The sequence below is a fragment of the Biomphalaria glabrata genome, chromosome 15, assembly GCF_947242115.1.
Source record: "Biomphalaria glabrata chromosome 15, xgBioGlab47.1, whole genome shotgun sequence".
Taxonomy (NCBI): domain Eukaryota; kingdom Metazoa; phylum Mollusca; class Gastropoda; family Planorbidae; genus Biomphalaria; species Biomphalaria glabrata.
Genome location: NC_074725.1, coordinates 13,474,356 through 13,499,177, shown reverse-complemented (window position 1 = coordinate 13,499,177; position 24,822 = coordinate 13,474,356). Strand labels below are relative to the sequence as shown.

Genomic DNA, 24,822 nt, shown 5'->3' with positions numbered 1-24,822 from the left:
TATAAAATCTATGAGCGTAGCCAAAGGGGTTATGAGTTTAAATCCCCCTCCTCCAGATGGCTTTTTCTTTAAAGTTTAAAACCCCTCCAGATGGTTTTGAGTTTAAATTCCCTTACTGAGCGTTTAGAGTTGAAAACCTCTCTCTTCAATATTATTTTAAAGCAAACTACAGTCACCAAATTCTAAGATCGTAGCTAAATGGGGTTTTGAATTAAAAACAAAACAAAAAAAACTCCAGAGATTTCTTAGTTCAAAACCCCTCAACAGATGATTTGACGAAAAAACTTTCCTTTTCGATATAAAATCTAAAGGGAAATACAGGCATGTAATTCCAAGAGCGTAGTCAAGAAAGGTTACACATTTCTACCAGTGGCTTGGGCTCCATTAATTAAGTGTGAATAGTCTTCTGCCAAATTGAAAATCATTAAATGTATCTCAACAAAGATGGCTAAGACAGATTTTAGGAGTCCGTCATAGAGATCGGTTCTAAATCAAAGAAATCATATGCCGAACTGGGAGTCGAATCCTTAGTAAGGATGTGACAGAGCGTCGCATGAGGTTTTGCTGGACATGTTCTCACACAAAATGAATTACGCAAAATAAGAGTGGCGGAAACAGCTTACCGGAAAATGCGCCGAACGGCGCGAGAGGGTCTAAGTCAGTAAGAATAGCACATTAGGTTTTTTGAAATAAAACTTTTTAATAGCAAGATAATGCACTGTAGATACCTCAGAATATGTATTTTGTTGGCTTTCAATACCAGAAATAGTGCTCGGCGGCGGGGCTTCGCCCCGCGCTGGAGGAGCACTGCGAACTCCCCCAGACCCCCTTGCTAGCAAGGGCGGGGAGTCTACAATAAACAATAAACGTCTTCCGAAAGGGTCAGAATGTAATAAAGATTAATTATGTACACACACACACACACATTCCCCCCCAAAAAAAAACCCTCCCCGAAAAAAAATCCTGGCTATGCCCATGGTACAATCTAAGTATACATGGCATTATCCTAATCTAGTTATTACGTCGTATGTACTAACGGGGACAAACTCCGCACTTACAATATCTCTTAATAATGTGGAAGTTACTTCCTTTTTTAGTGTTAAACAAATTAATTACCAATAAGTAATTGATTAATTTGTTAATTTTTAAATTGATTCATGTTTTGTTAAGTACAATAAATCATTTTTTTTACAGTTTCAACTTGATCCGAGAATGGCTGTAGGAGAAATAACGTGTTCAATTATTTAAGGGGACATATTTCAAAATATCTGTCAATACTGAAGGTTTAATTTACCTTGTTGCTGTCAAACAAAATAATGAATAACCAGTATTTAATTGACTAATTGGTTTTTTTTTTTTTATTCGTGAATTGTCTACGCCAATGAATAATCGTGCAAAGTTTCACCTTTAATCCGAGAATGGGTGTGGAAGAAATAACGTGTTCAATTTTTTTACCAGACAGACAGACAGAGAGACAGACAGAGTTGATAATAAGCTTCTTAAAAAAAGATTATTACTTCGTTCTCTTTCAAATCTCTTACACGACGGAAAACGTGAACGGCAAACAGGGAATGAACTCCTGATAGTAATAAAAAGGTTATACAGAGGAGGGGGGGGGAGAATGGAGAACAGGCGTTCATTTTAATCACAGCAAATGTTTCACATAGACAAGCCTAGACCAAAACGTACAAACTTATATTGGCTCCGACTGAACGTTGTTCTACAAACATAGGCTGGCTCAGACCAACACGTAGGCCTTCGGACATTGCCTGATCAAAATGTAGGTCTACAAACATAGACAAGCTGAGATAAAAAACATACAAACACAGACTGGCTCAGACCAGCATGTACTGCTACAAACATAGACTGACCTATGTCTACAAACAGAGACGTGCTAAGGCCAAAACGTAACGTAGTCTGCAAGCTTAGACTAAAACATACAAACACGGACTGATTAAGACCAACGCGTTTACAAACACTTACTTTCAGGCCAACACGTAGGCCTACAAATATATATTGTCTCAGTTTAACATCAATGCCTACAAACACAGACTTTCTCCAACCAAAACTTAGGCATACAAACACAGACTGGCTCACATTAACACGTTGACTTACAAACACAGAACTCTCAAACCAACACGTAAGCAAAAAAAAACACAGACTTTCTCGGACAAACAAACATATTACTGGCTCAGCCCAGCACGAAGGCCCACAAACACCACAGAACTTCTCAGACCAAAACACAGACTGGCTCAGGCAAAGACGAGGACACCGAGAGTTATTATAAATCATTCTGTTGAATGTTTCCATACATTGAAGTTTACAAATGTTTAGTTCTTGACTGAAAAAAAAAAGATCAACGACCTTTAAAAAATAAATACAAGTGAAATAAAATATTGTTGTAATTAATTTAATAACTAAAAGTAAATAAGTTCCCCTTTCAGACATTGTTTTCTATAGGGCAGATGATGTAAAGGTCATCTGTTTCTGTGGCCTACGGTTAACTAGGGTGTCATGTGGCCAGCACAAAGATCAACTGCCTTTTCTTTTCACCAACTTATGTCAGGTACCCTTTAAAGCTGGGTGGACTCAGAGGTCCCCATAGATCCCGAAATAAAAAATCCCAGTCTTCACTAGGATTCGAACCCCGTATCCCCGGTTTGGAAGCCACGCTTTACCGCTCAGCCACCCGCCTCTAATTTAATAAATAGCGGACATTTAACTAATTTTACATATATGTCTCATCGTTTAATTAAAAAAAAATTGACAACGTATAGGATCTATAGTTCGTCCATCGTGGTTCGATGATGACCACTTTGTCATCCAGGGGGCTGAGGTCTTTGCACTGGGGTTTTATGCCTCCTCATGTGGCTGGTGAGACCTATGTGAGCCCGGAATGTTCGGCCGCACACTGGGCAGGTTATTCCAGGTGTCGTGACGTGACCTGCCCATCGCAGCTGGGACTGCATCAGGATTGTGTGGATGCTTTGCAGACACGCTCTTCGAAGGACTTTTGTATCTGGTATTTTGTCTTGCCATTTAACATTTAGTATTTTTCTCAGACATGTCATGTGGAAGTGGTTTAGTTTCTTTGCATGTTTACTGTACACTGTCCATGTTTCTGAGGCATAGAGCAATGTAGGGAGGATGACGGCTCTATAGACCCCTAGCTTGGTGTTTGTGGTGATACCACGTCTGTTCCAGACATTTGTATAGGATATACATTGATCGTGACTTACTGCTAAAAAAACAAACATGTATAATAAAGACAAAGTTACTTCAATGAGATTATTATCCCCACAAAGAACAGTAACTCTCGATCAGTTCTCATTAGCATTCATAATAACTCATAAGGGAGCGATCTTTCCCATTGTTATCTGATTCAACTGATTGGATATAGAAAATGAAATGCGATACTTTGTCTGTAAGGTAGCACCATCTTTGTTAAGGTAACTCACATTTTAAATTGTCATCTGCTTGCTACTTCGTCTGTAAGGTAGCACCATCTTTGTTAAGGTAACTCCCATTTTAAATTATCATCTGATTGCCACTTCGTCTGTAAGGTAGCACCATCTTTGTTAAGGTAACTCACATTTTAAATTGTCATCTGCTTGCTACTTCGTCTGTAAGGAAGCAACATCTTTGTTAAGGTAACTCCCATTTTGAGCTGTCATCTGATTGCTACTCTCTCTGTAAGGTAGCACCATATTTGTTAAGGTAACACTCATTTTAAATTGTCATCTGATTGCTACTTCGTCTGTAAGGTAACAACATCTTTGTTAAGGTAACTCACATTTTAAATTGTCATCTGCTTTGCTTGCTACTTCGTCTGTAAGGAAGCAACATCTTTGTTAAGGTAACTCCCATTTTGAGCTGTCATCTGATTGCTACTTTCTCTGTAAGGTAGCACCATATTTGTTAAGGTAACACTCATTTTAAATTGTCATCTGATTGCTACTTCGTCTGTAAGGTAACAACATCTTTGTTAAGGTAACTCTTATTTTGAATTGTCATCTGATTATGATTTGAATGCTACTTCGTCTGTAAGGTAGCACCATCTTTGTTTTTAAGGTAACTCCCATTTCGAACTGTTATCTGATTGCTACTTTGTCTAAAAGGTAGCTCCATCTTTGTTAAAGTAACACTCATTTTAAATTGTCATCTGATTTCTTTAATTCCCATTTTGAATTGTCATCTGATTGCTACTTCGCCTATAAGGTAGCACCATCTTTGTTCGGGTAGCTCCCATTTTTAATTGTCATTTGATTGCTACTTTGTCTGTAAGGCAGCACCATCCTTGTTAAGGTAACTCCCCATTTTGAATCGCCATCTGATTAGCGATGGTTTTAATTAGAACAAATCAACTACAACCAAGCCAACAGTTTCTAACTGGCTACTGGTAACATGAGCATCGAAACATTGAAGGAGGAGAGAGACGGAGCGGGGGGAGAGAATGAATGAAGGAGAGGTCTGCAGTAGACTTCATACGTTCTCACTTTTTAATTTCGTTCTCAACTACCTCTCCAACGCTGAAGTTAAATTTAAAAAAAAATGAAGCAAAAAAAAACAAAAAAAACAAAACAACAACAGGGGGTGGGGGAGGTGAATCCCCCGATCAGCTCAGGCTAAACGAGCTAGTACATTGTGTGTGTATTTGTTCCCATGAACAAGTGAGCGATGTGGTGGATGGCTTTAAACTCACGCACTTTCGCATCACCCACCGCCGTCCCTCCACCACAGCTAACAGCCACTCTCCACCCTTACCACATCCCCGTTGTAAGTTGAATAGGTGACTACAGGATCGCGTGCTTGTTGTCTGCCAAGGTTCGGGTCTTGAGCACAGTGCTTGAGACGTCCCCCCCCCACCTCCCAGTGTCGTATGATAAGCAAGATGTGAGAAGACGACCTGGGCCAGGTGACTTTGAATTCATTTGTGGACTTAACTGTTCAGGTTTAGAGAACACAAAAAAACTTTTATTAAAAACAAGAATATCCTGAGAACCGGGTAAGTTTGTTGTTTTCAATTACAGATCTCGTTATCAGCGTTCAGTAAGTCAAATACATCTCAGACCATGCGATCTATGAGGCATAGGATGTAACTGTTGACGTCAGTGTCATGTGGCCAGCACAACGATCTATCGCTTTTTCTTTCCACAACTAATGCCAGGCACCCATTTGAGTTGGGTGGATACCAGGGCGTCCTAAAAATCTCAGTATGCGCCCAGGAATCGAACTCAAGATTCCTCCTTTCAGAAACCAGGCGCTTTTCCTCTCAGCCACCTCTAAAACTTTACTTTAAATAACTTATTTTTTTAAAATATATAATTAATTTAAAACAAATTTTTAAAGTTTGGACTCAAATTGCGGACAGAGGTCAAGCTGTGAGAAAACAAAATTACCAGCAAAAGTCACAGCGAACGGAATAATGTCATCATTTGTCGCGTGGACTTCCGGAGAAAAAGTTTTAACTGAAAATAAAAAATGATGGCTGCATTTTTGTTTTTAACATGTCAGAATCTACTGTTATAAGCCTAAAATACTTCTTATTCACTGAACGATTTATGTATCAAGAGATATCAACAACTGAGGTAGGGATTCACATACCATTTCGTACAGAGGTTCCTTTTAACTCTTTGGTGCTTGCGGTACCTGAACACCGTTTGGGTTTGACAGAAATAACGTGTACAGACAGACAGACAGAGTTAATATAAGCTTTGTAAAAAGAATTAGTAATTGGTGACTTCCCTCAAGTAATACAAGGCAGATTAAATGTAGGCCTAAAATTGTAATATGCTATCAATAAAGAAGTTGATTCAGACTGCTATTGCGGTATATTGAGGTATATGTTTAGCATATGTAGAGTTATTCATTTTTTCAACTGTTCAACAAGCAGACAAACACGAATTGTCTTCATTCACATTGTTTAATTAATAATAAATCATTTCTCAAGCTTGTCGAAGCAATCATTCAGCATGCAGGTTTCAAGATCACCGTAAGTATCTCATAGGGAGAGAACAAACTGTAATAATAAATGGCTCTAAATCAACACCGATAACAGTAAACTCAGGTGTACCTCAAGGAACAGTCTTTGGTCCACTACTATTTTTAATTTACATCAATGATTTACCAAATTGCATTAGTTCAGGAACTAAAGTCATATTATTTGCAGACGATTGCATAATATATAGAACAATAAAAACAACACAAGACACAGATATTTTACAAAGAGAATTAGATGAATTACAGAAATGGGAATCAAATTGGAGCATGTCTTACCACCAAGAAAAATGGCAGTTGTTAAGAGTAACAAAAAAACTAAAACCAGTAACACAGACTAAAAACGCAAAATACCTAGGTGTTATAATAAATGAAAAACTGTCATGGAATCCACATATTGATGAAACTACAAAAAATCAAACAAAGCATTAGGATTTATTAAAAGAAATTTCTATAAATCAAATAAGAACATAAAACTAAAATGTTATTTAACCTTGGTTAGGCCAATAATAGAATATGCATCCTCCGTTTGGGACCCCTTAACTCAAGAAAACATTAAGAAACTGGAACAGACACAAAATAGAGCAGTGAGATTCATAACAAACGAATATTCACATTTGACTAGAGTAACACCTTTAGTAAAATCACTCAATTTAGAAAGCCTTCAGGACAGAAGACTTAAAAGTAAAGTAGCAATAATACATAAAACACTGAACCATAATCTTCAAATACAAAAACAAAATTTAATAAAATACTCAGAAAGACATAAAGATAAAGGCATATTCCTCATCCCATATGCTAGGACAAATTTGTACAAATACTCCTTCTTCCCTAATGCTATTAGAGCATGGAATGGGTTGCCTGAGCTAGCCAGGAAAACCAGTGACTTGGCAGAATTTAAGTCATTGGTTAATATGCATGACGCGTAGGACGTAATCATCTTCTTTTTTGAAGTAACGTCTGTATTATATAAGATAAGATAAGTTCCAGCTTCTTTGTTAGGCGGTGTATGGTTTTACTTTGTAGACAGTGAAAGAATTATCCCACGGGTAAGGAAGATCCATGTCCCACTGGAGACAGTGTACAGACCTTGTGCTTTGTTTACAAGTACACTGGAGACATAACTGTCCAACGTGAAGATCGTTAAGTTCAAGTTGTGCAAAGTTTAAAGATTGATGGATCGATTACTTTGTACTGTGTGTACACTTGTATGTAAACACATGCACCGCTGTTGTGTTCTTAGTCCGTAGACGCATGCTTCTATATCTGTACTTAAAAACTTTTGTACTCTGAAACATTTATGTCCGTAAACCCATGTTTCTATGATCCACTATAGTCATTGGTTAAAAACTTATAGGCCTAATAGATTAGAATTGTTTAGTTCTTTATTTAAAGAAAAAAACAAACTTTGCGCAGACTTCCATAATCTTCCGTCAACTGAGTTCCGCTTTAGATTTTTCCGGACTAAATTCGTATAGGATTCAATGTTGGTACTGGGATGTCCTAATGAGGCTATCCTGCTACCAAACACAAAGCTCATCGCATCCTTACTGCTACGTAGTATTGTCACGGATGTGGTCAACAAGGATAAGCCCATTAGATTAAACAAGGTTCCACCATTTACAAGAAAGTGCATCCACTATTTTGTTTTGCATTATAGCAGATGGATGAATTTACTCTTTGACCAACTTTGATTCTGATTCTGAGTCACGTGACAAGTTCTATAACTCTTCTGCTACACGACGTTATTGTTTATTTTTGTTTTACATATTTCCCTCCTTCTGAAAAAGGGGCTAGGGTCAAGGTCATTACACTGGTTTTGAAGGCAATACTCAGTGGTAAAAAGACTATAAACAACCGACACATTTATAACATTTTTCATTTTTCTACCCAGTGTTAACGGAGTCGTACCTTCTGACTCCATTTCCCTCTAACTTACATGACGTGTTCATAAACATACGAGGTGTCTAACCACGAGTGCCTGGGTGGATGCGGGACTCCGGTTTGGACGATCTAACATGACTTGTTCATAAACATACGAGGTGGCTAACCATATGTGCCTGGGTGGATGCCGGACTCCGGTTTGGGCGATCAGGCGGCGGCAGTGGGATTAAGGGCTGAAACAATTTCCGCTTCGAGGACAAATTTGGACAATATGGACTGGTTTCACCTCCTGGAGATTAACACCTCTGCCTTTAGCCTCATCATTTCCTCATGTCCCGTGATTGCCCTCTCACGAGCCGGGATAAAGGAAGGGCTAAAAGATTTCTGCATTGAATTTAAATGTTAGTTCAATTCTGCTGGCAGTCTATGACCGGCGCCGACCTATGGCACAGTGCGAGGTGATGTCATCGCGTTGAAATAAAAACACCAATTCAATCTGTTGTCTTAGACTGCCAGGCCGCAATGTTTCTTTTAACTCTATCCCTTCTATATCCCCTATCCCTCCCTCCTATCCCTATCTCATCTATCCCTCCCTCCTATCCCTCTCTTCTAACCCTCCCTCCTATCCCTATCTCTCCTATCCCTCCCTCCTATCCCTATCTCATCTATCCCTCCCTCCTATCCCTCTCTTCTAACCCTCCCTCCTATCCCTATCTCTCCTATCCCTCCCTCCTATCCCTATCTCTCCTATCCCTCCACCCCCGAATTTAAATTGACTACAATTAATACTACCTTGCCCGTCCCCAAATAGCATGAATGGTTTTAATTGGTTAAAGGTAGCAAGAAATAAGAACACGATTTAAAAACAACAAACAACCGTTTAGAACCAAGATGATGATGAAATGATTCACTTTATTCAACCCTCTTCGCAAGGCAGGACAGGACGATCTTTAAAGACTAAAACAATAGAGCAATAACAGAAAAGGTTAATCCTTTTTTTTTTAAATTCATTTTTGTAAAGCATGTTTAACTTTAAGAAATCAGGTTTAACTAAGCATGGTATGCCCGTTTTTCCAAATGGTTTTTGTTTACACTCTTAAGTCTAAATGACAAAATAATATATCGCACATGACTGGTTGTTAGGCTTATTTTAATGGTATAGCCTTCTTGAAGCATGAGGGAGCTAACCGTGGTAACCATTCTTTGTGAGCAATGCAAATCGAAGATCTGCATTTCAAAAGACAAGGATTACAATCCTCAGGCCATAATTCTCAAACTTTTACCACTTAGACGACACAAATTTCGTGAGCACTCTCCTTAGAAAAGAATGGACAGTGGGGGCTTGTATCGTAATGATGAATGGACAGTGAGGGCTGGCAAAGGAGGAAAAGAGGGGCGATTACGGCTAGTTACTTGAAGGTAAGAGTGGACAGGGAGGGCTAGTTATGTGAAGGAAATATTGGACACTTGGAGGAGTGGGTCGCACCATAATATTGGTTAACTATAAGCAGAAAATGTTTTCTGACTGTAAGTTGAAAGAGTGGTTTAAGTAAGCCTATTTTACCTGTTATGATGCGTGTATTTCTGTGCCAGAATGTTTCTCGTATTGATAACCAGGCTTGCTTACAGATAAAAAAAAAAGAAAAGAATATGACGCAGGAAATATACTGAGACGCTATCTTGAATCTTTTCTTTGAAATCCAAGACAAATTCAACCTGTTCCTTCCCTTGACCTGGGGATGGCTCGTACTCTTGCGATTTAACGTGAGCTGTCGAAGATGCCGACATTAAACTAGATGATTATTTTTTACGAGCTGATGCGTTTACATTATAGTTTCTAGATTTTTTGGACTTTGGACGAACTTACTTTTGTTGCTTTCCGGCGATCAAGTGATTAAACATTTATTCAATTTATGGACTAAATTCTAAGTGTCATTAACATATTACTGTGGTATGAAAATTGCAATTTCCGTAAAATAAAGAATGTTATGTGAACTAGATATGGAATTCTTATTGTTCAATGCAGAAATACATAAGTCTTTTCTTATAACATAGACGCACATCTTATCTTATAATATCTATAAAATTAGAATTATCTACATCTTGTTGGGATTTTTTAAAATGATTTACTATGGACATAATGTATAGGTTTACAATATTGCCATTCGATCTCTTGTACACTATAGCAATGATATTATATATATAAAAATGTAGGGGCTACAAATAAAATGAACCCATCCAAATATATTTTCAATGTCAGTTCGTTATATTTCTTTTATTATGTCAATAACCTCAGTAAAGTAGACCAGGTCAACCCGTGTCACAACAAACATAACAGACATTTATGGCTTCTCAGGTCAATTTTTAAGGAATGAAATGAACATTAAATTTTGTGAATATAAGATCTGTTACAGCGCCACCCCCCGTTTCTACATCTCTTTTTTTTTATCTTCATTTCTGTCTTCTATCGGTCAGTCTGAAAATACTTCACTGTAAGAAGCAAATCTTGTCAAAATAATGTCGAGATGTCTAGTAAGAGAATTAAAACTAATTTGATCATCCGTATGCTAGGACACATTCGTACAAGTGCTCCTTCTTCCATAGTGCCATTGGAGAATGAAATGGGTTGCCTGAATCAGCCAGGAAACCTAACGACTTAGCAGAGTTTAAGTCACTGATTAACATCCATAACTAGACTGACACATGAACATCTTTAGTAAAATCACTAAATTTAGAAACCCTTCAGAATAGATGACTTAAAAGTAAAGTAACAAATATACATAAAACACTGAACCATAATCTTCAAATACAAAAAAAAAAAAAAAAACTTAATAAAATACTCAGAAAGGCACAAAGACAAAGGCACATTCCTTGCTAGGACATGTTTGTACGAATGCTCCTTCTTCCCTAGTGGTATTACAGCATGGAATGTGTTGCCTGAGTCAGCCAGGAAAATCAACGACTTGGCAGACTTGAAACCATTAATTAACATGCAAAATTTTGTTTTTTTATTTGAAGATTATGGTTCAGTGTTTTATGTATTATTGCTTCTTTACTTTTGAGCCTTCTGTCCTGAAGGCTTTCTAAATTTAGTGATTTTACTAAAGGTGTTACTCTAGTCAAATGTGAATATTCGTTTGTTATGAATCGCACTGCTCTATTTTGTGTCTGTTCTAGTTTCTTAATGTTTTCTTGAGTTGAGGAGTCCCAAACGGAGGATACATATTCTATTATTGGCCTAACCAAGGTTAAATAACATTTTAGTTTTATGTTCTTATTTGATTTATAGAAATTTCTTTTAATAAATCCTAATGCTTTGTTTGATTTTTTTTTTAGTTTCATCAATATGTGGATTCCATGACAGTTTTTCATTTATTATAACACCTAGGTATTTTGCGTTTTTAGTCTGTGTTACTGGTTTGCCATGAATAAGATAAGTGGAATTAATTTGTTTTAGTTTTTTTGTTACTCTTAACAACTGACATTTTTCTGGGTGGAAAGACATGCTCCAATTTGATTCCCATTTCTGTAATTCATCTAATTCTCTTTGTAAAATATCTGTGTCTTGTGTTGTTTTTATTGTTCTATATATTATGCAATCGTCTGCAAATAATCTGACTTTTGTTCCTGAAGTAATGCAATTTGGTAAATCATTTATGCAAATTAAAAATAGTAGTGGACCCAAGACTGTTCCTTGAGGTACACCTGAGTTTACTGTTATCGGTGTTGATTTAGAACCATTTATTATTACAGTTTGTTCTCTCCCTATCAGAAAGTCTTTAATCCACTGATGCAGTGGACCATTAATGCCGAAATATTTTAATTTTTTAAGCAAACTATGGTGGTGAACTTTGTCAAAAGCCTTAGAAAAATCTAGTAAGATAGCATCTATTTGTTCACTATTATCTAAACCTTTTGAAAAATCATCAATTAGTCTTATTAGTTGTGTTTCACATGATCTATATTTCCTAAAGCCATGTTGGTATGGTGTGAGGACATTATGTTTGTCTAAGTGGTTTATGATGTTGCTACATATTATGTGTTCTAGGATTTTACATGTGATGCTGGTAAGTGATACTGGTCTGTAGTTTCCTGGGTCAGATTTTTCTCCTTTTTTAAATAGGGGGGTGACATTAGCTTCTTTCCAGTCCTTTGGTACTCTGCCCTGGTTAAGTGAAGCCTGAAAGAGTATTTTGTACACTGGGGCTAGCTCATTACTTAGTTCTTTGAGTAATCTAGCTGGAATACCATCAGGTCCAGAAGCTTTATTTGGTTTGGTGTTGGCTAATAGTTTTTGAATTCCATTTTCTTGTACTACTATATCTTCTATGTTGTCTACTTGGTTCAAATTCAGTAATATGTCTTTGTCTCCTGGGGCTGAGAATGCTGATGCAAAGTATTTGTTTAGAATTTTTGCTTTAGTTTCATTATCATTATGTATTATGTTATGTTCATCTTTTAATGGCGCTACGCCTGTTGTTTCCATTTTCTTAGACTTAATGTATGACCATAGGTTTTTGTTGTTATCTTTAGATATTACATTGTTTATGTATTCACTCTGCAGCTGTCTGCTTACTTTTTGGGTTAAGTGTTTAATTTTTATATACTTTTTGTAAACTCTTTCTGCATTAGTTTCTTTAAATTTTCTATATAGGTTTTCCTTCTGTTTACAAAGCTTCTTTAGTCTATTATTAAACCAGCATTTATTTATTTTGTTTGATGTGTATTTAGTTGGTATATGATTTTCTATAATGCTTTTAAGATGGTTTTTAATGAAATTCCAGAGGTCATCGACTGGTTGGTTAATGTCTTTTTCTAATAAGAATGTTTGTTGAAAGTTTAATGCAGCTTGGTGTAGTTGTGTTAGGTTATAGTTGTGTTAGGTTACATTTATTCCAGAGTAGGATTTTTCTTTTGGGTTTTGTATTGGCTACTGCTTTTATCTGACTGTGTATTTTTATGATCTCATGGTCTGATAGACCAGGGATAATATCATAATCAACTACTAATCCAGGTCTGTTGGTTAGGAAGAGATCTAATGTGTTGTTTAATCTAGTTGGCTTTTTAATGATTTGATCTAAACTTAGGTTGTGTAAAGTTTCTATGAAAAGCTCATTTATGTCCTTAAGGTTTTGGTGTTTATCTATGGTTAGTGTTTTCCAATTTATATCAGGTAGGTTGAAATCACCCATAATCCAAAAAACTGCATTTTTGTCTCTTTAAGTGTAGTAATCTGATTACATAGTTCCTGCATGTATTCTAAACTAGAATTTGGTGGTCTGTAAATGCTGCCTATTATTAGGGATGTTGAGGTGGTATTAGAGTCACAACATTATCATATCGTAACTAATCCAATAAATGCCAGATATATTTTTTATTCGGGAAAACAAAGATCTACGTCATTGAACGAACTCTTGAATGAAGTTCTCAGAAGGGACGACTTAGAATTACAATTCAAAGAAGATTGTTAAGGACTAAGAGCTACTCGCTTAACCTGAGAATAATGGTCAGTGGTAGTGATTGGAGTACTTTCTTAATATTAATAGAGATTGAAAATAATGGTCAGTGGTAGTGATTGGAGTACTTTCTTAATATTAATAGAGATTGAAAATAATATTCATGTAAAGTTTTCTGCAAGATTCCGTTTGTTTTCCATGTAATATTTCTTTAATTTACACATTTTCTTTATTAGCAAAAACATGGCTTTACTTGTACGAGTATTTCTGGCCTCGCTGTTAATAATCTCGCGCAAAGCATTGCTCTCTCTCTCTCTCTCTCTCTCTCTCTCTCTCCATTCCAACTCTCAATCTTTAGGTCCTTGCAGTATGTACCATCCCCCCTAAATAAATAAACCATGTCCTTACCCTCGCTACCCCACTTTTGTTGTACAAGTACGCCCTATTTACCACACACAGTTCTAGGTCGACTTTGTAGTACAGGCGCAGCGACCTATCTAAGAGAGACTTGGAACACCCTCTTGCTTTCTCTTTCTCTCTTTCTCTCACTCTCGTAATCTGTTGGGAAATTGTCATTTAGCATTCATAGGAGTGGCTTTCTGGGCATGTCACATTTCATATGCAAGGTTATAAATAGCTTCATTTTCATTAAGGATTCTTTATTTCCGGTAAGATATCCCCCCCCTCCTCCCGTTTAACATTAAACTGAATTAAGTTTGTGCCTGTAATGTGACCAGGTATGTAAAACGTTTAGTGTACTGCGTACAGGTACAATAAGACGCGTGTGTACATACGGGACTCGGAAGAGGTGTTTATCTTACAACGTGGGACGGTTCACAGGCAGTGTCGATGTGATAACAGAGCTGAACATGTGACGGGGATGTACCAGTAATTACATAGTGTGCCCTATTTAAGCTCTTGCTACAGATGATATGTAGATCTATCTAAGTTTAGTTTGTTGTGCTCCACGATTTTCTTAATGATCTCTATAGATCTATATGTCTATATGCTGGATTTAATGCGGTGCTTTCTTATCATTTACGTAACAGGTAAGCGAAATTTCTTTTTTTTTTTTTGTTTTATTGCACCATCAGAGCGCCTAGATATTTGTCCAGTGTTAAATGTTACATCGATGATGCGGTGGCGCATGGGCGTCTAGAGGGCACCCGGCCGCCCATTAGACACCCCATCAAACTCTCAACTCGGCCCTTTAGACACCCCATCAAACTCTCAACTCGGCCCTTTAGACACCCCATCAAACTCTCAACTCGGCCCTTTAGACTTCCTATCAAACTCTCAAATATGTCTCAACTCGGCCCTTTAGACACCCCATCAAACTTTCAACTCGGCCCTTTAGACACCCCATCAAACTCTCAACTCGGCCCTTTAGACACCCCATCAAACTTTCAACTCGCCCCTTTAGACACCCCATCAAACTCTTAACTCGGCCCTTTAGACACCCCATCAAACTCTCAACTCGGCCCTTTAGACACCCCATCAAACTCTCAAATATGTCTCAACTCGGCCCTTTAGACACCCCATCAAACTTTCAACTCGGCCCTTTAGACACCCCATCAAACTCTCAACTCGGCCCTTTAGACACCCCATCAAACTCTCAACTCGGCCCTTTAGACACCCCATCAAACTCTCAAATAAGTCTCAACTCGGCCCTTTAGACACCCTATCTCAAATATGTCTCAACTCGGCCCAACCTAGCTGCTCTCGAAACTTAACTCACACAAGTAAAACTGTTAGCGCCAGTTCGCCTCCAGAAACTAATTGAAATCTCAGACGTAAAGCACGCCTAGCTTGAGCTGAGACGAGTTCTATCAATTTTACAGCGTTCTGTCTGCGAGATATGTTTTAGCAGTCTTACTGTGTGGAGGACTTTCAAAATAGTACGGTGTTGGGGACAGGCTGTGGCGCTACTTCTGTATGGGGGAGACATCTGGGCAGAAGTAATCTAACTGTGTTGTGCCTAAGTCTTAACACTATTGCAGTGTTGGTGGACGGGTAATAGTTCAACTGTGTAAAGGACATGGTATGTTGAGAGCATGTTTAATCCATGTGTCTTGAACACTCTATTTCTTAATATTCTAATTTAAAACAACAACAAACAAAAACGTATGTATCAACTCACTCTGTCTGGTATAATGTGTGTTCACGTTCTTTCTCCCATACTAATCGCTCTGATCAAGTTGAAACGTTAAAAAAAAATTAATTGTACCTAACAAAATATAATTCAATTAAAAAATTAACCACTTAATTAATTAATTATTAGTAATTTTTTTTCTTTGGTATCAAAAAGGGAAATAAATGCTATTTCTATAAAGATTGGCCTTTAATGTGGAGTTATTTCCCTCATTACGATTTGTACATGTTGTTTCTTCCCACTTTCCATTCTCGGATCAAAAGGAAATTTAAAATTTTTAAATAATTATTCTTAGTCGATTTTAATACATCCAGTTAATCAATTAGTGGTAAGTAACTAATTTTGTTTTAAATAGGGAAATTGAGCTAAGTCCAGGAGTATCTAGATATATGGCAGTGATTTTGTGATTCTTCCTCTTAGATAAGCTTTTTAAAATATTTTGCTTGTTTTTAATATGACTGTCACTAGCTGATGCGTAGAAAAGAGAATATCAAAATCTATTTAGTATCAGAGTGGAGATATTCGCGTGTACGAAAAGATTTTGACACACGTTTTGTTCCATGGGGAAACTGTTCATGGTCTGAAGTCCCTCTTCATTCCGCGCATGTTCCAAAATTTTTATGTCCAGTGATTTTGTAAAGCAATCTTTTTAAAATACTAACAGCCGTCACATGTGTATGCTCCCTTTTTATGATGTAACAATACTTGCTAATCACTCTAAGAGAAATATTACGCAAAGTGCACTCCCTTTACTTAAATTTATTGTTTTATTGTCGTTCTTTATTGTCTTATTAACTGTTCCCTCTTCCCCTCGACTAACATTTTTTAGTATTGAAAGGGACACGGTGGCAATGATGTGATCATATTTGCGAACAATACAAATTTAAATTAAAATTAACTATTTTAAACTCTTTGTTTTAACCCCTTCTCCCTAAATTTGTACCGGTTCAGACGATGGTAGTCAGTCTTGCCTAATGGTGGAGAAAGCTCTAACAGTCCCAAAATACATGCATACAATTATAGTTTCTTTATAATTCGCTTAGCTCAACAAAATTGTGTCCTTTGGGCAAAAGACAAATCGACCTAATTAAAGATTATGTTCAGCTATTTCTGACTAGATCAACCTCGCTCGAGATTAGTTGATGCATATCGTGACTTGTTTGAACCTTTTATTTCTTACCAAGGATTCTCACACTGTTACCCCCCTCCCCCCAAAGATTGAGATCTAGGATGTGTGCTCCGATAAATTGCTTCTTTAAACACCAAAATTAGCACAAGTAGCAATAATAATAATAAAAATTATTGAATCATAACTTACAAAACAAAACATGTCTTATTTCTTTTTCTAAGACTAAGACATAATCGTACAAGTGCCATTAGACCATCTAATGAGTTGCCTGAATCCGACAATATAAGCAATGGTATATGGTGGATGAATAAGTTCTAATTACCATGCAAGACTAGATCACACATGGATACGCATGGGATGGGTGTATATATATATACATATTTTAAAGAAATTTTGTAATTTACACATTTATAAAATAGTAACAGATTTTCAAGGTATTCGTATCCCGCCCCCCCCCCCCAAAAAAAATCCATTGTTTGAAAACTAACTAAAAGCGGTAGTAGAATATTTATACGAGATGACAGTTCCACAGTTCGAATTCTAATTGATCATTGTTGTTTTCGCTTGAAATATTTACAGCATATTTAAAAAGTCTACCCTGCAGCTGTCATGCACTGCTGGGGAGTTACAGGAAGCGACATAGTTTCCTCTCTTGACAGTAAGGGCGGGGAGACTTTTGCAATGCGTAAATATTATTTGCCTGCAGCCACACCAAAGAAAAAAAAATCCTTTGCAGGCTTTACAAGACCCAGCGTCCAACCACATAGCCGTTCATGTATATATATATAATATATATATATATATATATATATATATATAAAAGGTAATTACGACCTTCACGTATCCATGTGTTAATCCAGTCATGCGTGTTAATTAGAGACCTAAACGCTGCTACGTCACTGGTTTTCCTTACTGACTATAAACTTTGCTAAAGTCGGCGCATCTTTCTTTTTTTTTTTATAGTTATTTTGCGACCTGCGTAGTCTGTACACCAAAAGGGCAAACTGTTGGTACTGACAGAACAGGAATAATTTGACCATGTATAAAAGTGTAGCGAACATTTAGAAACACAAATTAGTTTGGTACCGGAAGTCTACTACAAGCTTCGGTTTGTCCGATATCCAGGTCTTCGAGTCAGCAGTTCTTCAAATTAAACTCAAAACTTACACCTAGGATAGAATTAGTTCAAGGCCTTTACAAAAATGTTGCATTGACTAGATGACAGGTTTCCTTTCATTTTTGTAGACTAATTTTGTTAGATTTAGTGCAGTCTTCATTATTCAATTTTTCAAATGTCTTAATTTACTTAATTAAATCTACTTTAAAGAGTTTTTTTTTTCAACTTTCTAGGCAAAGACTAACACAATTTTTTAAATTCATTTTACGAATTCGAAAACACCAACGCACACACTCACACAAATGACACTTATTTTTTCCCTGTGTTTTATTTCTAGCTAAGTCTCTTCACATAAATAGCCTCGATTGTTTTTCCCTTCCATTTAAAAAAACACTTGATTAATGAGAGAAATAGCCTCATAAACTTTCGGGAATCGAACTGCAGCCTCCTGCCCAGGGTTAGTTTCGTAAGCTGCTGGACAACCTGCAGAAGACGTCCACACCTATATAAAAACAAACAAACAAACAAGGCTTGCCTAGTGCATACTACTTTGTTGTTCAAACGGCAAAGCGCTACACATCTGTTAGAGGCCTGACACACGAGACCTGATCTATAACAGTGACACAGAACACACCGAGTCCCCTTGTTTGTTGTGATTTCCCTAACCTGTGACTTATGAGCCAGTCACTGTCATGTAAACAGGGGAGTAGGCGTGCGGATCAAATGAAACGTTGGAGGGGTATGGGGAGTGTCAGAAGGGCAGCGGGTGAGCCATATGTAGGAGGCAGTGGAGTATATGACTTTAATATCATAACAGCTCTCTTTTTTTTTCTCTAAATAGTTTGGAAACGCCTATTCACTCTAGACGTGTTGGTCTGCCTTAAAACAAAATGTGTGCGTATTACGTTTTTTTACCACAATAATTGTGCACATTTGTAATTTACTTATTAAATGTTTAACCTCGGTTTGGCAATGTCTGCATAGGCACTATAACCACTATAGACCCTAAGAATCAACTTCTTGTTCACTAGCTCTCCTTGCCTTCCCAACACAGCACGAACAAGCAAGCAACAAATAAACAAACAAAATTCTAAAAATGTCTGTATAAAAGTGTCTGTTCTTCAAAGAAAAAAAAAACACTGTACAAAATGTGATGAATTTATGCAAGTGTTGCCCAACCTCTTTTTTTTCGGCCGTAGAGTCATATAAATTTCCGAGACACTTGTTTTTAAGTTTGGTTCTAGGTGATAAAAAAAAGTTAAAATGGGCCTGTTCGACTTCATTCTGCATTATGGGTAGAAGCTTCAAGGGATCTGATCTCACTGCGTCACGGGCGTCACCATCTGCGGGTTGTAGTTTGAGACTCATTAGCTGTGTGCATTCCTTCTTTAAGTGAGGGATCCTTACAGTACTTACCACAAATTAGTTTTGTCATCTGAGTATTTTGTATGCAAGTGTGTGCAGAGATTGCCTTATCCCTATTCGTTAAGTTACTCGCTCTTAACCACATATACGCTTTACGCGCATGCGCAGATTCTTTTGACTTTTGACTCAATATGACGCTTCGATAGTGCTTGATGAAGACGATTATGGCAGTTGGTCGTGTATGTTTGTGTTCGTTGAGTCTGATGGCAGTTGGTCGTGTATGTTTGTGTTCGTTGAGTCTGATGGCAGTTGGTCGTGTATGTTTGTGTTCGTTAAGTCTAATGACAGTTGGTCGTGTATGTTTGTGTTCGTTGAGTGTGATGGCAGTTGGTCGTGTATGTTTGTGTTCGTTGAGTCTGATGGCAGTTGGTCGTGTATGTTTGTGTTCGTTGAGTCTGATGGCAGTTGGTCGTGTATGTTTGTGTTCGTTGAGTCTGATGGCAGTTGGTCGTTTATGTTTGTGTTCGTTGAGTCTGATGGAAGTTGGTCGTGTATGTTTGTGTTCGTTGAGTCTGATGACAGTTGGTCGTGTATGTTTGTGTTCGTTAAGTCTAATGACAGTTGGTCGTGTATGTGTTCGTTGCACCTCATGCCAGTGTGTTGTATATATATTCGTGATCGTTGAGTCTGATGACAGGTTATTGCGCATGTTCGTTGGGTCTGATGACAGGTTATTGCGCATGTTCGTTGAGTCTGATGACAGGTTATTGTGCATGTTTGTTGAGTCTGATGACAGGTTATTGCGCATGTTCGTTGAGTCTGATGACAGGTTATTGTGCATGTTTGTTGGGTCTGATGACAGGTTATTGCGCATGTTCGTTGAGTCTGATGACAGTTTATTGTGCGTGTTCGTTGAGTCTGATGATAGTTTATTGAGCATGTTCGTTGAGTCTGATGACAGTTTATTGTGCGTGTTCGTTGAATCTGATAACAATTTATTGCGCATGTTCGTTGAGTCTGATGACAGTTTATTGTGCATGCTCGTTGAGTCTGATGACAGCTTATTGCGTATGTTCGTTGAGTCTGATGACAGCTTATTGCGTATGTTCGTTGAGTCTGATGTTTATTGAATATGTGGATTTCTGATAATAACAAGCAAAGTATTTAAAAAAAAACAAAACCAAACAAACAAAGATTATCTAAGAAGAAGAACTCCGCACTTACAACTATATCTGTTAACAATGTAGAAGTTATTTCCCTTATTCATTATCAAACAAAATAATTAATTAAAAAAATTAATTGACCAATGGGTTAATTTTGTAAAATAACGTGTACAATTATCTAAAGTGACAAAACCCTAAATATTTAGAGATATTTGTCAATACTAAAGGATTAATTTCCCTTCTTGGTATCAAACAAAATAATTACCAGCAATTAATTAATTCGGTTTTTTTTATTCTTATATTGTATACGCCAATGAATAATTGTGCAAAGTTTCAACTCCCCGAGAATTGGTGTGAGAGAAATAACATGTACAAACTTTTTGCCAGACAAATAGACAGTGAGTTGATATTAGTTTTTTAAAACCTATAATACTAATACAATGTAATTTGATCCAGTATTTCAAGGTGAAGTAATTATGCTGTCACGGCTAATCCTTAAATTCTTAAGGTAAATATGTTTTGATTTTGATTCAATCGATTTCGCGTTCAATGTCACGCCAGATTTAACTGTAAATAGTGACAAGAGCAGAGCTAAGTACAGGTTAGCTATTAACATTAGCTCAGGCTATGAATGCGTATATCTTGATGTAAACCAAATTGGACAAGATAGACCTGACTCGGCTTGATGGTTTGGGGAAGTTATCTCCCCTTCTTCTACACTTACACTCGTTTGGACTTAATGATGTGTCGAACTTTAGGATTAAATTGTGTCGTGACGAAAAATGATGAAAAGTTTGGAAGAAAATTCGATGGGGTTTTGTCAAACTCTACGATGCTCGGTGGCTGAGTGGTAAAGCGCTTGGCTTCCGAATCGGGACTCCCAAGTTCTAATCCTTTTGAAGACTGGGATTTTGAATTTCGGTTTTCTTTTAGGGTGCCACTGAGTCCACTGTCAATCGAACTCAAAAGGGTACATGAAATTAGTTGGGGTAAAGGAAAGGCGGTTGGTTGTTGTGCTGTCCACATGACAAGGTCTGAAATGGAAAATTTACTTTGACATTTTGCCCTCACTGGCATAGAGGAAAGTAGCTGGCATAAGATGGCGTCTGAAAGAGACAGTTGGAAAGCTGTCACAAAGGCTGCGGGGCACTTATTTGAGACTCAAGGAAAAGCCATTATTGAAGACAGGTGCAGAAGACGGAAAGAGAACTTATATAGACCGCCGGCGGACAACGGGCCTTGTCTGCATGAGAAGCGGAAAAATATGTAGGTCGCAACTGGGTTTGCATAGCCATGTGAAACACTGCACTCATCCTTAATCGGAATCGACGACATTGCCATTATTTTTATTATGATTAAAGAGTGGAGTCTTATTTTATGGTCATTGTCTAACTGTGAAAAGAATACATATAGTCCGAATTCGAACTGTCGAACATAGGGTTTAGGAATGATATGATTTTCCCACTGGTTGCGCCCTGAATGTAGCGCCCCGTGTATAAAGTGAAGGCTCTTGTCTAAAGCTTCTATAACTGCCGTTTTCAAAAATTGTCTCTCCCCCATCCCCGTGAGATTACAGATCACTTTTAAAATGTCTCTGTTTTATGACTTGTCGACGTGTATATGTGAATTACGTAGGACGTAATCATCTTTTTTGAAGTAACGTCTGTATTATATAAGATAAGATGTGAAGTACTTGCCGGTAATACAGGAATTTATAAAACACTCTGTGTTCTATCCTAAATAGATCTAGATTTAGATTTCACTAAGTATCTGCGAGAGTCTCTCTCTTACTCTCTCTGTCTTTCTTTCAAGCACACACAATCACGCGCGGGCCGAGTGCTGTATATTGAGAAGACCTGTGGTATATATCTAATCATGGAACGTGACGGCAGGGCAGCTGCATTTAGTGGGGCCCTAAATATTTGTATGCACTATTGGCTATTTGCTGCTTTCGCTCTCTCTCTCTTTCCATCAGTTTACTATTCTATCCATCTGTCTTTTGATCTGTCTGTTTACTAGCAAGTATTTTTCATCTTTCCTCTCCTATGTATATCAATACTGTTCAATACACTTCATTACAGTTGTAATCCACCATCACTACACATTTTGAAAAGCTGTTTCTATAATCCCGCATATGTTCCGTATATAATAGATAAGTGTTTGTATTAGCCATACATATATATGTAAACCATAAAATATGACCTAAAAAGCTGAGATCAAAAGCTGATAGTCTCCCTTGTAAAAGTACTATAACCACTTAGCTCTCTTGTTTCCTGTTTCGTTTCTTAAGTCTACAGTGGCCATGAGTGGTTCTAACATTATATCTATAGCATACTTGATCCTGAACAACGTAATTCACACATTTGAATGTTGTTTTTATTTTTAAAAAATTCTAATCATTAAAATGATACAAAATAGTCTATGTAGTCTCACCCCACTCCTCCATAGAGCTATGATTTCCACTTTCCAGGCATGTCTTCATGTGCAGAGAAAACCGTTTGAGTTCATGTTAAGACTATCCACGTACATCCTTGACCATCCATCTTTCCGCTTCCGAAGAATTCATTGCTCTCTTACTTTAAGAAACCTTTTCCGAACCATGTAAGGGGCATGACCCACTTCATACATAATGTAATGTCTGTCATTTATAAGATAAAATATTTTTCTTTACTTGGAAATTGGTGCTTCCTTTGATATTAAAGGCTTTGAGTCCTACATTTGTAATTGACAAGATAAATAAATTAACAAGCACTAAAAGCACGGCGTGTCTATAACGAGTATCGTTATTTCATAAACCATTTTAAAAACTATAAACTTTGCTCATAATAACATGTGTCCCAACTGTGTAGAAATCACACCATACGAAGTTTCCAAATGAATTCAATAAATACACACGCTGAAACTTCCGTTTCAATGCTTAAGACGTTTAGCATTCCAAGTTCCAAACTCAGATGACGTAAACTCACAAGCCGGTGCTGGGTCAGATTTGAAATTCAAGATCCTAAGCGAAACCTTTCGTTATAGAAGGCCTGAACACCGACCTGCAACGTCACAACCTGTGGGAAGTTTAGACCAATAGCGTGTTGACACGTCATTTGTCTGTACGGCGTGGTAATCAGCTATTGGTCTCCACAGCCCACAGGTTGCAACGTCGCAGGTCAGTGGTGAGACCCTATACAACGAATAGTCTCGCCCTAAGGCCGCCGCGTGACCTTGAACTTCTCCAATTTTGAGTGCCCTGTCTCCGTCATGTCTAGTCTACCATTGCGGCAAGTAATCTCGCATTCCAGAGACGTCCCTAGGGATGGTGTCAACCGGTGCGACTACTAATGGAATTGGAATTTCCAATTACAATATGTCATTGCTTTATTCTTATTTGTTGAAGCATAATACAAATTGATACGAATAGCTTATCGCCGACAGTCACTGATTGGTACACCACAGTCGTTATCAGTCACTGATTGGTACACCATAGTAAGAGGTGGGCCGAATTTTGTTTTTATTATTTCTTATTGTTATGACTTTGCCATGCGCACCGCCATCCAAGATAGTGCAGAAAGAAGGTGCGCACTATCTGTGACTAAACAAGTCGGATGTTGACATTAGGACTAACGATTTCCGCCCAAGTGGAGAGCCAATATGGAGATGCTGTGCTCAAGGCAGATGTCCTTTGTGTTTGTCATGTCTCTATGTAAATAAACGTCTATGTCCTCGTTGAGTTGCGTTGAGTTGAGTCAGTTATTACATTATATATCTTCATTTTGGTGCCGCCCCTGATAGGTGTTAACTTCAGCGGCTCTCAACGTTTTAAGCTCGGCGACCCCTTTTTACAATCCCCCCCCCCGCTCACACACATACAGCTATAGAAGAATATACTTTTTTCGATGATCTTTGGCGACCCCTGGCAAATCGTCAATCGACCCCCAAGGGGGTCGCGATCCACAGGCTGAGAACCCCTGTGTTAATCGGTACCAATATCTCCCCTCTCACTTCCTACCGATGGCTTATATGGAATCTAGTTTACATTCAAATTTTAGAGTGAAGACTGACAAACGTTTAAAAAAACAAGCTAAATGGAATTTGACAGAAAAGTTTGCAATTTAAGTAGACAATAAGGCATACATACATAAGACATACATTTACTCTGTGCTGGATTCGCATTTATATATTGTGCCATGTGCATGACCTATATAAACAATCCTGACATTTTTAATAGCGAATCACGTTTGAATTTGAACAAAAACACAGGCTTGCACATACATTCATACACACATGCACACACAGGCTTACACTGAAGACTCTCTCACACACACAAACACTGGCTTACACTCACACACATACGCAAACACAGGCTTGCAGGTGAAGAGAAACGTAGCTTTGGCGTAGGTCAGTCGGTACTACGACTTGTTCTCCACGCTGTACTCAGTACTTACATCACTTAGTACGTGTACTTAGACCTAGTTACACCTTATGACTCTAGACGTCGTAAACTTCGTTGAATCCTTTGTAAGTGAACACGGCAAAACGACCTGTAATGACGTCATTATCCACCGAGTCAA

General features: G+C 37.7%; 2 protein-coding genes across 7 annotated transcripts in view; one reads left to right on the top strand and one right to left on the bottom strand.

Annotated features, from left to right (window-relative positions):
* The window catches only part of LOC106055685 (ATP-binding cassette sub-family C member 5-like), a 130,727-nt gene that overhangs the window by 39,608 nt on the left and 66,297 nt on the right, over positions 1 to 24,822 (top strand). For 2 of the 6 annotated variants that reach the window (XM_056012687.1, XM_056012691.1), the window contains exon 1: positions 14,036 to 14,386. The exons of 2 other annotated variants lie outside the window; for them this stretch is intronic. The gene's annotated coding sequence lies outside the window, so the exon portion shown is untranslated. Of the gene's footprint in view, positions 1 to 4,597; positions 5,006 to 13,980; positions 14,006 to 14,035; positions 14,387 to 24,822 lie in introns of those variants that run through there. 2 more of the 6 variants (XM_056012690.1, XM_056012692.1) reach the window with 2 other exon arrangements.
* LOC129923175 (variant surface antigen E-like) lies at positions 19,072 to 20,270 on the bottom strand. Its single transcript, XM_056013063.1, has one exon. It carries the CDS (start codon positions 20,137 to 20,139, stop codon positions 19,072 to 19,074), a length of 1,068 nt encoding a protein of 355 aa, XP_055869038.1. The 5' UTR covers positions 20,140 to 20,270.